The sequence below is a fragment of the Dryobates pubescens genome, chromosome 6, assembly GCF_014839835.1.
Source record: "Dryobates pubescens isolate bDryPub1 chromosome 6, bDryPub1.pri, whole genome shotgun sequence".
NCBI lineage: Eukaryota > Metazoa > Chordata > Aves > Piciformes > Picidae > Dryobates > Dryobates pubescens.
The window spans coordinates 29662442-29679291 of record NC_071617.1 but is presented as its reverse complement, the minus strand read 5'-3'; the positions used below and the strand labels follow the sequence as shown (position 1 = coordinate 29679291).

Below are 16850 nucleotides of genomic sequence, written 5' to 3'. Positions count from 1 at the left end.
TTTTTTTCTCAGACTCAAGTGCAAGCAGTTTTTTTACTTCTTTAAGTGATTATTCAGTTACAGCTACATGTGGAAATATGTAGGGTGAAGGATAGTGCGTTTATTAAAACACAAGTGAACATATGGTAGTAAGGTGATAGATTGAAGGAGATACATGTCCTCATATGTCACAAAACACAAATAATAGGTTAGCAGGGCTGACCTCTAACAGAGCTGTGCTGTTTTGGAGACTTTTCTTCTGCAGTTCTTTCTCTTTCCTTCTCTGTGTTCGGTAAAAGGCACAGTTCCCATTCTCAAACAGTAAAAGCCTAGTTCTTCAATTAAGTATCTATATATGCAAACTGTCAAGTAGGAGAGACAACCATTATTTAAGCCTGGTTTAAGAAACTTCAAAAGGGAATGTGCACAGCAACATCAGAGAGATGATTGATATGCACAGTTGGTAGACACAGTGCTTTGTACACATTTCAGCTAGCCATTGCCAAAGTAATACATTACAAAGAAGCTGAAGCTGATAGGGCTGAGGTTCTTCAGCCAGGTCATAAAACACAACGCAAATTCACTTCAAAGATTTACATTGTGAATATCTCTGCAAACACAGGTTTTATTTTACCAGTGAAAGAAAAAGCACACACAGCCTTCTTCAGACCAATAAAATAGAAAAGGTATTTTGAACTTAAATCTCCTCTGAAGATGCTGCAGGTTAAAGCATTCAGATGGTATCTTTCTGGGGAGGGGGAATTGTTGCACACACTCCTTGCCATTAACATCATTCTTGATTTTAAATGACTTTAACCTGATTTTCTCTTGCTGGCTGGCAGTTAACAGATTCTGTATGATTAGATTTGTGCCTGTCATAAAATCTTGTAGTTGTAGTAGTTCTGTCATATTGCTGTGACATACAGAATGGTGTGCCTGGGCAAGGAGAGGGGAACCACATCTCACTGCTCTTTTGTTTCTCTTTAGTTAGCAAAAGAAACAGGAGAATCAGTTGATATTATTCAAGAAGAAGCTATGGAGATCCTGGATGAGATGGGCCACAGTATGCAATTAGGAGCCGTGAGATTTTTTGCCTTTACTCTCAGCAAAATATTCAAACAGCTTTTCCAGAGAGTTTGTGTGAATGAAGAAGGAATGCAGAGAGTAAGTCCTGGGAGCTAGGGGGGAATAGTTCTAATACTTTCATATCAGTCACATGAAAAAGGACTAATCTTCACTCCAAGTAACAAATATGAAAAATACTTCTTAAAAAAAAAAAAAAAAAGACTCCACTGGTGTTTATTACTGCATTTCTTAATAAGTGGGGAGGGAGGAAGAGAGATGATATATAAATATTTTAGAGGCAAACAGTCAGCAGGACTTTTTGTTCATTTTCCAAATGCTTCCTGTGGTGAGGAATACCATGTGGCAGTGATTCTGTTAGGTCATCTCTGGAGAGAGTTCTTCTATCTGATACTGTAAACTTCATGCATGTAGCTGAATTGGGGTGAAAACCTAATGTTGTGCATCTGAGTAGGTTGGCTGTTCTGCAAAATATTCATACAGCTAAGAGTGGTGAAACATTGTACATCTCTGAGGCAGGAGGTGAGTTAAGTTTGCCTCAGTTTCCTGAGGAGCTATTGTCTCCGGGTTTCATTGCAGGATGGTGCTGTTCTGGAGGGTGTAGTGCATTCTCAGGAAAATGGCAATGTCAGCCCTGCAGGCCCTATTGGGTTTCCCATCCCCATCAATATGGATTTGAATTAGAGTATCATGTAATGAGATGGCCCTGAGAGTCCTGTGGTGCTTGTGAACCACAGGTTGTTAATATAGTCCTATGGTTCCACGCTTAAAAAGTCTACCACCCTCAAACGATCAGCTTCTGTTTGCCTTAAGCCCTGTGAAGGTCTGTATTTGCAAATGTCAAGAGTCAGTCTGTAAATATTTGAACTCTATTGTTTGTGCTGATTTTTTTTTTTCCAGTTGCAACATGCCATTCAGGAGCATCCAGTTGTACTGCTACCCAGTCACCGAAGCTACATAGACTTTTTGATGCTGTCTTATTTGCTATATACGTATGACTTAGCTTTGCCAGTCATTGCTGCAGGAATAGGCAAGTATGTTCTTTTAAGAATGTTATCAGGATCCAGAGAGTTGGTAGCAAGGGCTCAGGTGGCTGCTATGTAGTTGTGTTTAACTTTTATTCTAAATATCTCTTCGGGTGAGATGATTACATTGCCTGCAAGCTTCTCACCGGTGCTGAGTCCAATCAAAGTTGAATTTTTTCACAAGTTTTCCCTGAAGTACCCCAGCTGTAGCCTCAAGGCTGAGGCAAAAATGGTCATTGTGAAGATGATGTCTGTATTGCTCTTTCTTCTTTTTTTTTGCCTGGAAACAGGCAAAAACTTGCCCAGGAGCTACGTTATATGCAGAACATTTTATGATGCTTTATACAGATTTAAGTGCAATAATAGTAGCCAGTGAAGTGTCAGCCACCTTGTGCTTGTAGCTGATGTGGTTGATTCACTTAAAGCATTGGCAGAGCTGTTAATATGAAGAGCTGAGAGCAGAGCTGGCTGGGAAATGAAATTTGACATCAGAGGTCACTATTTTTGGATGTACTTAATTCTAAAGCAGATGAAAGTAGTGTATTTGCAGAAAATGATTCTTGAAGACTGTAACAGTAAGTATCTCCTGAGTTAATGTGCTTTTTGAAAATCTGTACTCTGGCAGCTGTCAACTGAGAAACCTGATCCTGGAAATCTTGTTATCGACCAGGTCTTTTAAGCAGGAAGCCTCAGGTCTGGTGCAGTGCCACAGCGTGTATGGGCAAACAAAGATCTGGGAACCTACTGCTTTACTGTAGTCTACCTATCCAGTCAAGAGGTTCAGAAGACCTGTAGAAAATCAGCACAATTTGGGAGAATGTGCTTGCTGAGGAAGATGAGATTCTGCTGCCTTTGAGTTATCAGTATCTTATCTCTGGGTGATGCAGTTTAGATTCTGATGAATTTAGAAGCTGACGTCTCAAGTAGCTTCCTTGTTGAAGGTGTTGCAGCTACTTACCTGTTGCATAGTGCTCAGAGTCAGCTCACATGCTGTGACAGATACCCATGTAATCCTTTTCTGACTTTTGGATAGTCATCTTTTAAGTTTTGGGCCTCAAAACAGTTTCTTGAGATACTATTAGTTTAGCTTAGAGGGATATTTGTTTTTTATTGATTAACCTTCTTTACAGTATTTAGTGTGTTTTGAGTCCAAAGTTCTTCAGAAGTAGGGGACTGCAGCTTCATTATGCCGCTGCACGTTTGTGTTATTTTAAACTCCTGTATAGTTGTATTTACTGCATATTGTGCTAGAGGTTCACCAAATGCAATTTTACAAACTCATTCCCAGAGTAGTGCTGGTGCTAAGTGGTGAGATCCTCTCCTGATGTAGGTGGTAAGTGCCTGGACTTTGTTAGTTACCACTTGGCTTCAAGTAGCATACAGATGGATCTGTATTGATTAGCTAAGGGAAGGTAAACAGTAACCCCAGAGTACATGGTCATACAGCACATTAGCAGGAATCTAGTTGATGCTGGGAGTATATTTCTGTCTTGGTTCTTAGGAGGTAGTGTGGGAGGTAGATGAAAAGATGCATTTTGGTCCTAGTTTATGGGGTAGTAGTGTGTGGTGGGGAGAGGTATTAGGCATGCAGCCAGCATCCCAGTTTGGAGGTTGAATATGCAGTAGTAGGGTGGCATTAAGGGAAGGGATAGAATCTATGTTGTAGTGAGGGAGGGAGGTTGGGAGAATATGGGAAAAAGATGGACCTCTGAGCATGGGAAGCTCTTACAGCTGCTGTTGCTGCCCAGAGTCCTGCAGTCAGTTTCTTCGTATCTGTTTTCCCCCTCTCCCTCCTCAATGTGTGAGACATACCGTATGGCATCTTCAAGGCAGTCAGTGCTGCAGCTGGAAATGTGAAGTTACTTTACTGAATGAATATCTGTTCTCAAGAGTTTCATGGATTGAGGTGTTGAGGAGGTTGAAGCAGCACATAGCCAACTATGTAGACTTGCTTTAAATATTTTCCTAAGAAATTTAATAAGTGTTGAACATCATTACTTAGAACTATTAAATATTTAAGTTCATTTGGTGCACACCTCCCAAAGTGATGAATCAGGATCATAGTGGTATAATATAATGTAATTGGTCAGTTAATTTCTGTGTCTTCTAGGATACATTCAGTGGTAACTGATCTTTCTGGAAATGAGTAAGACAATATACTTCAAATACTGTGTCTTCATTGTGGCCAAAATCTGGACATGTAAATTATGAAAACAAATTGCTCTAAGTAAATGCAGCTTACAGCAAAACTGTGAAAGCACAGTATGCCATTCATGTCTATGTAAGTCTTGCTAGACAGTTTGAAAGCAAATAGAAGTATTTACATCAACAGAATCCTTGAAAGAGATCATCTTTATTCTGGTAATTGAATTAGTGTATTAGAGAAAGTGATTGATTCTGCTGGCTGATACTAATACATTTTTGTATGTGTGTTTGGTTTTTGTTTGATTATTTTTCAGATTTCCTAGGAATGAAGATAGTTGGTGAGCTGCTACGAAGGGCAGGTGCCTTTTTTATGCGACGTTCCTTTGGTGGGAACAGACTCTACTGGGCAGTGTTTGCTGAATATGTGAAAACTATGTTAAGGGTAAACAAATTACTTGGACTCTCAAAATGTATGCTTAAGAAATATTCTGCTGAGATGATTCATGTGAAAGCTCTTGATGTTAGAGTCGTGCGATTGCAAGTCCTCACTGTGATCTGATTAAATACATTTTACCTCAGCTGCTGTAGGTGAAGAGCATGTGTGCTCTCTATTGTTGTTTAGTTCAGCAGTAGGTAGTAAACAAATTGCTGCTTGTGCCTGTATCTCATGACAGAGGTGGTATTTTCTTAAACCATATGGTGTGGCAAATACAGTGGAGGAATATAGGCTTGGACATGACTTAAGATAGGCATGCATGGCTTCCATTAAAAAAAAAAAGGTTACTTGCATTTTAAATACTTAAAGCTATTTGTGGACAATAAAGAAGAAATGTTTTTATTTTGCTGACCAGCTTTTTCTCTGTTGTTTTACTTTTGAAGAGTGGCTATGCCCCAATTGAATTTTTTCTTGAAGGGACTAGAAGTCGCACTGCCAAGACTCTGACTCCAAAGTTCGGTAGGTTTGTTGAAAACTTGGAACTTTTAATGAGTGGCTCTGTGCTTCGTAATGTTTTTAGACAGGAAGGGATGTTGAAGTGATGGACAGTGGTAAGATCTGTCAGAGTAGTGGAAAACACTACAGTTGGAGTTCCAGGCCATACAGGAAACAGTGATACACATTTCTTGCACTCTATTGCTTTCTCTCCCATTGTCCCAATGCGTACTTAATTGCATGACTCTTCACCCTTTTCTTTCTACAAAATAAGTGGCTTCAGATGAGCAGAGAAATATCATAATCTAACCATAAAAGCAATGGGGAATCTTTAGAAGGAAGATGCTATGCAAGTGCAGAGCAGTGCTGCTGGAAAGACCACAAATAGCTGCTCAAATGCGCTGCTTACTTTTGCCTTCTCTTTCAAAGTTTGGGCAGTGGCTTGTGCTTCTGCTTGCTTGAAGAGGGTAAGGCACAGTGCAGTTTCTAAAATTCAAATATACCATTTTCAAAGTTAAACTGAAGTTGCTTTTCCCTCCTCAAAAAAGACATGTTTTCACTACTTTTTTTTTTCTCTCCTTTCTTTCCAATTTGCAGGTCTTCTCAGCATTGTGATGGAACCATTTTTCAAACGTGAAGTCTTTGACACGTACCTTGTTCCCATCAGCATTAGCTATGAGAGGATATTAGAAGAATCTCTCTATGCATATGAACTCCTGGGAGTCCCAAAACCCAAAGAATCTACCTCTGTATGTAAATTCCTTAAGAGCAGAACATAAGTGGATATATACACACCCTGTAGCATCAAAATTTGAGTTCTGCTCTTCCCATTTTTGTAGGGGTTGTTAAAAGCCAGAAGAATCCTCAGTGACAATTTTGGTACCATACATATCTACGTTGGCCAGCCGGTATCGCTTAGAACATTAGCATCTGGGAGAATCAATCGGTGCCCATACAATTTGGTTCCCAGGTACCACATCCTTCCATGGATGCGTTTGTTTAGTCCTCACTTATGTGAAATAATTATGATACTCTCATGTACTTTGTTTCCAACTTTTGTCTCGCTTCCCCTCCACCTGCCTATTTAGACCACTGAACCTGTTTTATCTGAGCAGAGCCTTATCATGCTTGTGACTCTGTGTGTCTGAAACAGATTGTTATTTGCATAGCTTTGTACTGTTGAGAAGTTTAAAATCCTGCGATGATGCCTGGGCCAGGCAAAGCTCTCTTTTCTCTGAATTTGGTGGGTTTGCCCCTTAAAAATTCTGCCTTTCTCTCCCTTCTTGCATTATTACTGTGGGCTGTGAAGTGCTCATGTGCCAGGGAGCTGTAGCTATGACTGAATGTGGTGGCTTTTGCAATTTGTTAGATAAAGCATGATATGTTTAAAAATCTAAGATAGCAAGTGGACAACATCAATACAGAGATTGTTTCAAATACTGTCATGAAGCTATGCATGAAGCTACTGTCATGAAGCAATGTTTTGCTCTGTTCTCTATAGCACATAGATTGAATCACCCTCCAGATATTAGCTGCAATAAGGTAATTAAAGATCTGGGAGCAATATGGAAGAAATAAGGAAGAGTGTAATTTCTATTCCAGTTTTTGGAGCTCTTTACCTTGAGCTGCATTGTTCTTTCAGGCATCTTCCCCAAAAGCCATCTGAGGATATCCAAGAATTTGTCAGTGATGTAGCTTATAAAATGGAGCTCCTGCAAATAGAAAACATGGTTTTGAGCCCGTGGGTGCTAGTTTCTGCTGTCCTGCTCCAGAATTTGCCAGCCATGGATTTTGAAGTTCTAATAGAAAAGACCCTGTGGCTTAAAGGCTTAACACAGACTTTTGGAGGATTCATTGAATGGCCTGGTATGCAGAAAAAGTGTCATTTTTATTCATTTTGTTGCTTATGAAAGATAAATTTCATTTTCTGTGAAAGCAGTGTATGGTGACAACTTTACAGAATGTTTTCCTCAGAGCTGTAAATGAATTTTAGGATATGTTAAAAACTATGCTAAAACCTGACAGGTTTTTATTTCACCTGTAGAAGTTAGTACTTTGAAAAACAGTTCAGTGGAAGCAGAACAAATATTATACTGTTATATCCTGAAGTGTGGAATGAGGGGGAAATTACAAGGTACTGGTATTGGAGCACTGAGATTGGCTTTATGTCAGTCTTTCTGAACCTTAGATACATCACAGGCAATTACTTGATATGCAGCAGTTAACTTGGTGTAATGCTATGTTTATTGCTTGGTATTGATGATAGTTTGTTACTGTGGCAAAGAACTAGCAGAAACAAATGGGTGAGAGAAAATCAAAACTGTAAGTTGTCTATTTTGAAATTTCACTTTATCCTCACAAACAGTGATGGCTTTTAGGGAGAAAGCATCTTTTGTGGGTTTAATCACATACAAGAGTGTAAATGTTAATATATGTATATATTGGCTGCTGAAGGGTTGATTCTCCTTTCTTTCTGAGCAATTGTTTTAAACTTCCTTCCATAGTACCACAGGTAGTTAATTTTAGAGCCTCGGGACATAAGTGGTAAAGCCAGCAAAAAAGAATAACATGCAATTGCATGTACTTGCAACAAATGCAAGTACATTTACTTTTTCACTCTAGATAGACTTAAAGCATGGATCTTTGCTTTTTATTAATGTGTATAATCAAGAGCCCCTCTCTTTACTGCATAAAGAAATAAGATCAGGCTGCAGTTATAACGGAACTCCCATCCTATCTGAAGAAAACCACTTCTCTTTTCAGGGATCTGCACTGCAGTGAATGCAGGCAATGTCAACTTCTGCCAGACTCTTAAAAGGAAGAATTTAACGGCAGTGTTTAAACATAGTTTAGAACCTTACTGCACAGTAATCTGAAAAGTATACCACATTTGGGTTTGCTGATTTTGTTTATTTTCTTAGCAACAATGAATAAGCTTTTGCTGTAGTAGAGTTCTGAAATAGTCAGGGAACAGCAAATAGGCACATTAATGAAATAAAGGAACAGTGACAGCTGAGCAGGTTTTCTTGGAGTGTGCTGGCCCCTCTCTGGGCATCAGTTGCATAGAAACAGGGTTTGTTGTTTTGTTTTGGATTGTCAGTAATTTGAAAGAATAGATACATTTTAAAGGCTAGTTTTGTGGTGTTAAGAAGCCAGCAACTACTGTACCCCATCCATCTTTCTGTCTCCAAACAGCTAGTTGTTTCTGTTGCTGTCTTACTGGTTGGTTACAGGGAATTTGCTTGACTGTTGGAGATTTTTTTATTAAAAACAGGAACTGCCAAATTACTTGCTCAGGCTTCTGCTTCTTAGACTAGACTAGACCAGGTTGGAAGAGACCTTCAAGATCATCATGTCCAACCTATCAACTAATCCAACCCACCTAATCAACTAAACCATGCAACCAAGCACCCTATCAAGTCTCCTCCTGAACACCTCCAATGACAGTGACTCCACCACCTCCCTGGGCAGCCCATTCCAATGGGCAGTCACTCTGTCTGTATAGAACTTCCTCCTAACCTCCAGCTTAAACCTCCCCTGGTGCAGCCTGAGACTCTGTCCTCTTGTTCTGGTGCTGGTTGCCTGGGAGAAGAGACCAACCACCTCCTGTCTACAACCTCCCTTAAGGTAGTTGTAGAGAGCAATAAGGTCACCCCTGAGTCTCCTCTTTTCCAGGCTAAGCAACCCCAGCTCCCTCAGACTCCTCACAGGGCTTGTGTTCCAAACCCCTCACCAACTTCTTACTACATTGAGAAACTTGGGAGCCTTAGCAGAACTGGAACAAACTTAGGCTGAAGGAGCAAATAAGATGCAAGGAGATTCTGTGTGAAATCTATATTAAAGGGAAAGACTATGAATTTATCTTCTGTTACAGGCTATATTGATTTCATAGGCTTGTGATGCTGTAAACATGATGTAAAGTGTGTTTTTTAGCTTTCAATAAGTTTTTCTTGCATATTTTCTTGCTTGCTAAAGAGTTCACATTTGATGTAGAGAATGTTTGGTAGTGTTTTTTGTGCAAGGTATTCTAAAAAGGTAAGTGTATTTTCAAGACTCAAGATCCTGCTTTTTATCTGAATAAAGTTTGTGATGTGTCACATGACAAAAAAGTTTGATCAGAGCCCACATGTTTGCAAAACTCATGCTTGCCTTCGAAGAACTTTATTGTTAAAAACAAACAAACAAAACCAACCCCAAGAAAAGACCAACCAACCAAAAAAAAACAACAACAAAAAACCAAACAGGATCACAGGGTGTCAGGGGTTGGAAGGGACCCAAAGAGATCAAGTCCAGCCCCCACACACCTTGCTTTAGGCATTTTAAAAGGATTGTCTTACAAAACAAGAAGAAATTTAGACTGAAGTGCAGTCTGTTCCTTCTTTGAGCAGATACATTGCACGTAGTGATACATGATGATTTCTTTAAACTTAATTTGGGATGAGGCCCTCCTTGTATACGAGAGTTGAAAAGCAGAGATGTGTGCCTGTGATTCAAAACTAGTAGTGTTAGAAGTGTCTAAGCAAAAGTACAGTCTGCGTTTCCTTACTGGTGAATATATCAATCAGTCAGATTTATGCCTCTTTATTTGGAGGCTCGGAATACTTGTTCTGTCACTGTTAGCAAGTGGGAAAATTCAAAGTCATTTAATTACAAAAATGTCTGAAATTTGTTCTCTCCATCTCATACTCCCAGATTGCCAATTTCTGGTATGGTTTATTTTAGAATAGCTCTCTAACTGAATTTTTCTTGTAATAATTGGTCTTCAGTTATAAGACTTAATACTGTAAATAGATTTACGTTCCTTCTTGTATCTTCCTGAGTGTTGTGTTTTCCTTCTAGATAACCTGTGTGCCAAAAAAGCAGTTGTGTCTGGCCTCACCCTACATTCCAACATCGCTTGCCTTGTGGATGGCCGTGTGGTCCTAAATGACAAAGGATTGGAAGATGGAGCCATAGGGGAAGTAGTCTTCAGACGTGCTCTGGCCATCCTCATGTGTGCCACGTACAGAAACCAGCTGCTGAATGTGTTTGTCCGTCCATCTCTAGTGGCAATTGCCTTGCAGATGACACGCAGCTTCAGAAAAGGTACATTTGGGTAGCTCCAAAAGTCCACTGGCTTTGCTCTTCTTTGTTAGAAGAGCATGAGGATCCTGCAGCTGCTATTGGAAGCTCTCTGAGACTGTTAGACTCTGGGCAAGATCCTGTAGCATAAGGTGGCTGTGCTGGGAGAGACGGAGCTCTTTCGCCTGCCTTTTTTGCCTGCTTGCCCTTCGATACTTTTGAAAGTACATTGATTCTGCTGAGGGGACATAGTTAGGATATGAGCTCATCCAAGTACTGGGGTGTTTTATTTTGTTGGTATTTAGCAGACCGGCTTTTTAGGTTACAAGTTACACAAAGCTCACACTTGCATAGAGTGCAGCCAGTTCTCAGTCTTTCTTTTTGCTACTTTTTCTGAAGTATTTTAGTGTTTTCCAATACATGACTCAAAAAAAAAAAAAAAAAAAAGAACACTTTTCAGAATGCAAACTTTAATTTTGTGCAGCATCTGACTACCTGACATTTAATGCATGTCCTGAGATGCTACAACACCCTGCACCTTCCCTTTGGTAACAGTCAAATTAAGTGCTTTGGGTACTTGTCTTCTGTTTCAGTGATTCCTGCTGTATATGTATGTGTCCTTTCAATTGGAGGTTCTATTTGAAGTAGGTACTCTCTCTCAAACAAGGAGTAAATAGCTTTTCACTTGTATGTTCTCAGTTATTTTTTTAAAACACTACTACTTTACAATTATTTTTTTTCAGAGGAAGTCTATAGCTGCTTCAGCTTCTTGCGGGACATTTTTTCTGAGGAGTTCATCTTCTTTCCTGGAATTTCATTGAAGGTAAAAACATCCTTTGTACAAAAATAAGGCAGTAACATAGTCAACTGAAAGCATCTGATTTCAGGGTTCTGACAAGCAAATGCTTTGTGATAAAGACCTACAGTGCTATCAAGTCAATCTGTAAGTGGGAGAACTTAAGAGGGTCATTTGTTTTGTTGCAAAACATTGTCTGAATCCATAAGGTTGCATATGCAATCTTTTTTTTTCCCCTTCCAGTAAAAAACCCCCAAACCCCTGAAATTACCCAATTCTGAACTGTTAAAATTAACTGGAACACAAATTCAGCCTTTTTTTTTGGTAAAGCTACCAGTCTTCCAGCAGAGATACGTGTGTGTATATGTGTGTGTGTGTATATATATATATATATATATATGATTAAAAGCTTTTAAACAGAGTGTAAATACTGTCCTCTTGCTCTGTAGTTATAAGAGACCTTATGTATGAAGAAAAAAAGTGTTAATGTAGATTTAATTGAGTTCTGTCACAGATTGTGTGTGTTCTGTCAGCTCAGAAACAAAACAAGAATTCTCGTTGAGGGTACACCAGGGTAATTTTTCCTAACAGCTCTTGCAGACTGTGTATCAAAGAGTTACTGCTGCTCTTTCAGAAAATTAAATTATAGGTGTTGTACAATTAATGATCAAACATTGCATGCCCTGGTTATCTGGCAAATGAGTAGGCAATTCTTAAAGTACCTATTGTCCTGGTTGATTAGACTCGTCGTGCAGCTGTGATCAGTTGTTTTGTGTAGCTTCATGTGTATGGTCAGGGATGCCAGAAGACTGTGCCAATACCCAGTGCTTCATATGCCTCTATACCCACCTCTCCCTGGACACTGTCTACCCTGTGTTTACACAGTGGCTAATGTGCCTCTTAGACCTTGAACTTTGAATGTTTTGATGTTCCTGTGCTGTCCTAGTTTTGAACCACAAGCAAAAGGACATAAAAGATATTTTACCCCTTCCCAAGGAGTAAAATAATAAATGCTCCACGCTGGATTAGAAGTTTGAATGGAAATTTGATTTACAAATGTATACAAAAGGCATTCAGGTAGAAGTAATACACCTGGGCCTACCAGGCCAAAACCTTCCAAAGCCTTCCAGCAACCTCCATCCCAGTCAGCCTCAGCATGCCCAAGAACAGGCCAAACTGCCCCCTGACCCACATTAGACCCAGGGCTACCACAGGCTTCAACAGGCCCAGGGGCTTAGCTGAAAATACACTGCCAGCCAAGGCCAGGAGAAAGCCATCTCCCCCACAAACCGTAAGACCACAGCACGTGCGTCCTGACTGGAGAGAGAGGGACTCCCTTAAGCAGAGGAATACAGGAAAACAGAATAGAAAAACACTACAATATCCTGGGACTAACTGCTCATCCCCCTGGGGCTCTTTAGCCTCTGGAGGACTTTTCTTTGTGGTTATACCAATTAACTCTTTAAAAAGTTTGCTAATGCAGTTGTAGGTTAAGGGAATTCAAGAAATATTTTGATGGTTCGTGGTTGAGCCCTGTTAGCTTTTTATTACTGGCATTTTGCTTGTGTAGATACTGCACTGCAACTACTATGAGGGAAATGCTTACAGTAAGGCCTGATTTAAATGTCTGCAGCCAAAATCTTCTACTGAAATGAGACCAGACAAAGCTGGTATTGTCCATGCATACTGCCGTATTATAAGGGTGCAGTATGTCTGCGTGCTCTCCTAGCACTGCTGGACACAGGCAAGCTGTGAAAACTGTGGGCAGCACTTTGCATTCTGCAGATCTTGCTGTGGCAGTTTGTATGCCTCCTGCTCTGTCAGAGCTGGCTCTAATCCAGGCAGCTTGAAATGCAGGTGAGCACAAGTTTATTTGTAAAAAAACTAGTTCAATATCCTACGCAATACAAACTGGTAAGTCCCTGTGTAGCTTTTATTTGGGTTTAAGACTAATAAAATGTGATTTTTATCAGCGTAAAGACCAAATGTCTGGTGGTGATATTTGTGATCTTTCCTCCTTTAAAAAAAAAGGTGAGCATAATTGTCATAAGAACACTCAAGACTTGGGACTATATTAAAATCTCATTTGTATATATAGAAGAGAACTTAACCTCTTTTTTGAAGGCTGATTGGCAGCATTTTGTTTAGTTTTCATAGGTAGAAATTGTTGCCTGTTGCAGCAGAAAGATTACTGGCTATGACTGACTTTACAGCAACTCCTCCATTTGACTCCAGTAATGTTAAGGGGTCTCTTAGCAACCCACCCTGGTAGTCGCCCATGTGTCTGTCATACCTGTGTTGCATCCCCTCATGTTCCGTGTGTGTCCTGTGTCCCTTCCCTTATGCCAGTACTGGCAGCTGGCAGTAAAACAGTTTTGTCATTGACATTTCTGTGATTTGTAACTTTTGGGCATTATGTTGTCTGTTTTGTAGAGAGCAGACCATTTGCCATTTATCACAAACAGTGGACATGAGATAAAGGCAAATCCACCTACTGAAAAAAAACCCTTCAAATGGACAGCCTGACCTGATTCTGACAAACTCCTGAGGGAGCTCAGGCTGGCTGTCACGACAGCAGCCACAGCTGCTTTCTTTGCTCCCAGGTGTGTTGCCCTCCCACTGCCTTTTTATAAGGCTCGTTCTGTTACGTGGGAAAATTTTGATTTGAGTCTCTTGAGAACCAAGTTCAGAAATGCAAGTGGTGTCCTGCTATGTGTTTTTTGTTCCTGATTTTGTGGGGAAAGGCAACTTACAAGATGTTCAAGTTTCAGTTATGCTTCTCTCGCTAGGATTTTGAGGAAGGATGTTTTCTGCTCACAAAATGTGATGCTATTCACACAAGTCAGCAGGAAGTCTACCCTACCGACAAAGGAAGCATTATAGTATCTTTCTTGTCAGCGATGTTCAGACCTTTCATGGAGGCTTATCAGGTATGTTATTGTTCAGAAAATTACCCTTTTTTCCCCCCCTGTGTTTTGTAGTAAAATTAGGAGAGCTGTGATACTTCTGTAGTATAAATAGTGATTGTTTTCATGGCTGGGAAGTACAAGATTTGAGAAATAACAGTTATAAGTACCTTAAAAAACACCCTTTCTCTGATTTTAGCTTTTGGCTCTGACTTTTCCAAGTGACTAATGTAGTAAGTCTCTTGCAATATGATAGTCCATTGTGAGTTTATAAGCATCATGGGGAGTGTGCTCCTACTGGGTGCATTGTTCTGTCTTACAAGCTCTTGCTTAATTCACTTTATGGAGGCTGCCCTGCCAAGTATGGCATGTGAGTTTGCATCTCATCTCTGTCAGCATTTTTGGGAGTCAGTAACTGCATCCATATTCTCTTTGTTTTTGAATATTTGAGTAAGACTAGACACATTCCCATAATAAGCAATATATACAAAAATAGGAGGCTAAAATCTCAGGTAAGTCAGCATAAGCTTGGTGAGACTGTAGAGATTTGAACCTAGTGGAATTTGTTAATGATCTGATCTGAACTGCTCTGATTTGCCTAGTTTTCCCCATCTGTAAAACAAGTATTGCTTAAAGAAATGATACTGGGTTTGATTGTCAGAACAGGAATGTTAAATTAATGTCTAAGATACCTATTATAGTACTACTGAATTCTAGTTTAATACTAGGATTCTTATGTCTGTTAAGCAGTAATAAAAATTTCAGATGCTTCATGTAATGATATTTTTGAGTTCCTCTCCTGTTCTTTGGAAGTATAATTGTGTTACTTAGGAGGACATGTCTCTCTGTAATTCACAGGCCAATAAGCAAAAGGAAAGAAGTGCTAATTTTTCTCCCCAATGTTAGTTAATTTTCAGATACCTCTCAAAGGAAGCAAAAGAAACCTTTACTGAGAAGCAGTTTATACCTGGAGTCCGCAACTTTGTTTTTCAGCTTCTTGAGAAGGGTGCGTATAGCTGTTAAGCAGCATGATTTTACAAGTGTGGATTGCTAATGGACAGTGACAAAACTTGTTTCTGCTTTCTCTGTAGGGAACACACAGTGCTATGAGGCGCTGTCTTCTGACATGCAGAAAAATGCCTTGGCAGCTCTTGCACAAGTAGGTGCAGTGAAGAAGAAGAAAATGTAAGTGCAGTTGGCTCTTTGGTGTGTAAAAGTCAGCGTGTGATCTAACTGGGAATTTTTAATGTCTGAACTGTTAGTATGAAGCACAACCCTGACTTGCTTGAGCACCAGTCAGCTGGAGGTTGATTTAATTTACCTAACTTGTACAGAAGACACAGGTAGTTCCTTTCTGTTCACATTGCAGAAGCAGAATGGCACTCCCTGGTAGTGAAACCCAGGAACAAAATTAACTAACTTACTAATAGGTCTCACTGATTCACTTTACCTTTTGTTTTTCAAATTTTGTCCCATGGCTTCGATAAGCAAAGAGAACAGTCCTGCTTATTTTTAATAGAAGAGTTACTCTGTGTGTTACAATAAGCCTCATCAGGCCATGTAAGCAATAATCAGGAATACTACTAATTTTCAGCACTGACATCCCAAAACATTTTAACAGAAAGCTTAGTTATTAAAGTCTTTTCATGCAGTTCACTATTTACAGGCCTAAAATTAAAAAACCATGTATTGTTCTACAAAAATACGGTGATGCACATTTTGTGTTACCAAATTAACTTGTGTTGTGGTGCTTTTTACTGTATTTGAAAGTATAACCATGGAAGTCCCTGATACAAGAAACTCCTGCATTGTCCCAAGTGTCTCACAGAATGTAGATGGTAGCAGTGACCCTCAGCTATTTCCATACCCCTGTGCTCAGGAAATTAATTAGTTAAGGTCTATTAGTGTTCTTTGAAACTGCAGGAAGTGCTGTTGTGGCATCTCCTGCCATGTTACTCTGCTAAATAGATGTCTATAGCTAAATTCCCCTTTCAGGTAAAAAGAAGAAATCAATTGAGTGCAATGCAATTTGACATCAGATGAAGATCTGGTTTAGTTTCAAAGGGTCTTGAAAATGGGAAAACAAGCAAATGTATTTTTGTGCTGTCGTCCCTCATAAAAATGGGGAGAGAGAGAGACAGAGATATGGGAAACTGAACCGGCGGAAGGATAACCTAAACCGTAACTGTCCTTGAGTACAATCTGCTTAGAAGCCTGTCATGTCCTTAAAATTAATGTATGTGCTAGTAGGATGAAAAAGATGGTGTAATTATGAGAATGTTTAATTCGGATTATTTGTATAGGAATGCCTGAAATAAGAAAAAATAATTGAAGAAACAAGTTTGGTTTTTTCCTTATAGGTCCAATGGATTCACTTACAGTGTAAATCAAGAAGCTGTTAATAAAGTCCTGGACATGTTTGGTAAGTGTTCTGTAATTCAGTTGGAGAGGGGTTCTCAGGTTATAAATTACTTTGGAGCATGCACGTATACTCGTTGTAGTGGGCTTCCCCTCCAGTTACTTAGCTTTATCTACATGAAAATCCTTATGATATTTTTTTCACAAATTCTGGTGTCATTGACTGCACCTTTCAGTTTTCCTTTTTAATTTGAAATAGTGCACAACTCAGTGACAGAGGAGAATAAAGCAAAATGTAGATTAAAGGAGTTGTATTTTACAGCACTTAGGGTAACTGTTTACTTTTTTATCTCCTGTCAGACACAAAGATACCTGTGCAGAAACCTGTGGCGGCTCGACTCTGAGTTGCTCCTGATACTGTAACTGGATCTAAGCGCCAGCTGCAGGCTCTGACCACTACCCAGCCAGACGGATCACAGAGGGGAGCAGGAGAGGTTCCCCTCCTGCACCATCAGTCTGCGAGCATGGGACGTAGAGGGGTGTTCTTTAAGCGGGCCAGCTCTCCT

General features: G+C 39.7%; 1 protein-coding gene across 2 annotated transcripts in view; it reads left to right on the top strand.

Moving 5' to 3' along the window:
* GNPAT (glyceronephosphate O-acyltransferase) overlaps positions 1-16850 on the top strand; it is a 22158-nt gene extending 5308 nt beyond the window's left edge. For both annotated transcript variants that reach the window (XM_054162822.1, XM_009906336.2), the window contains exons 3-16: positions 967-1143; positions 1963-2092; positions 4547-4674; positions 5112-5187; positions 5761-5912; positions 6003-6133; positions 6806-7029; positions 10003-10248; positions 10968-11047; positions 13810-13950; positions 14833-14932; positions 15018-15111; positions 16287-16348; positions 16645-16850. In XM_054162822.1, the coding sequence (XP_054018797.1) occupies positions 967-1143; positions 1963-2092; positions 4547-4674; positions 5112-5187; positions 5761-5912; positions 6003-6133; positions 6806-7029; positions 10003-10248; positions 10968-11047; positions 13810-13950; positions 14833-14932; positions 15018-15111; positions 16287-16348; positions 16645-16688 (1785 nt within the window). In that variant the 3' untranslated portion in view covers positions 16689-16850. The remainder of the gene's footprint in view (positions 1-966; positions 1144-1962; positions 2093-4546; positions 4675-5111; positions 5188-5760; positions 5913-6002; positions 6134-6805; positions 7030-10002; positions 10249-10967; positions 11048-13809; positions 13951-14832; positions 14933-15017; positions 15112-16286; positions 16349-16644) is intronic.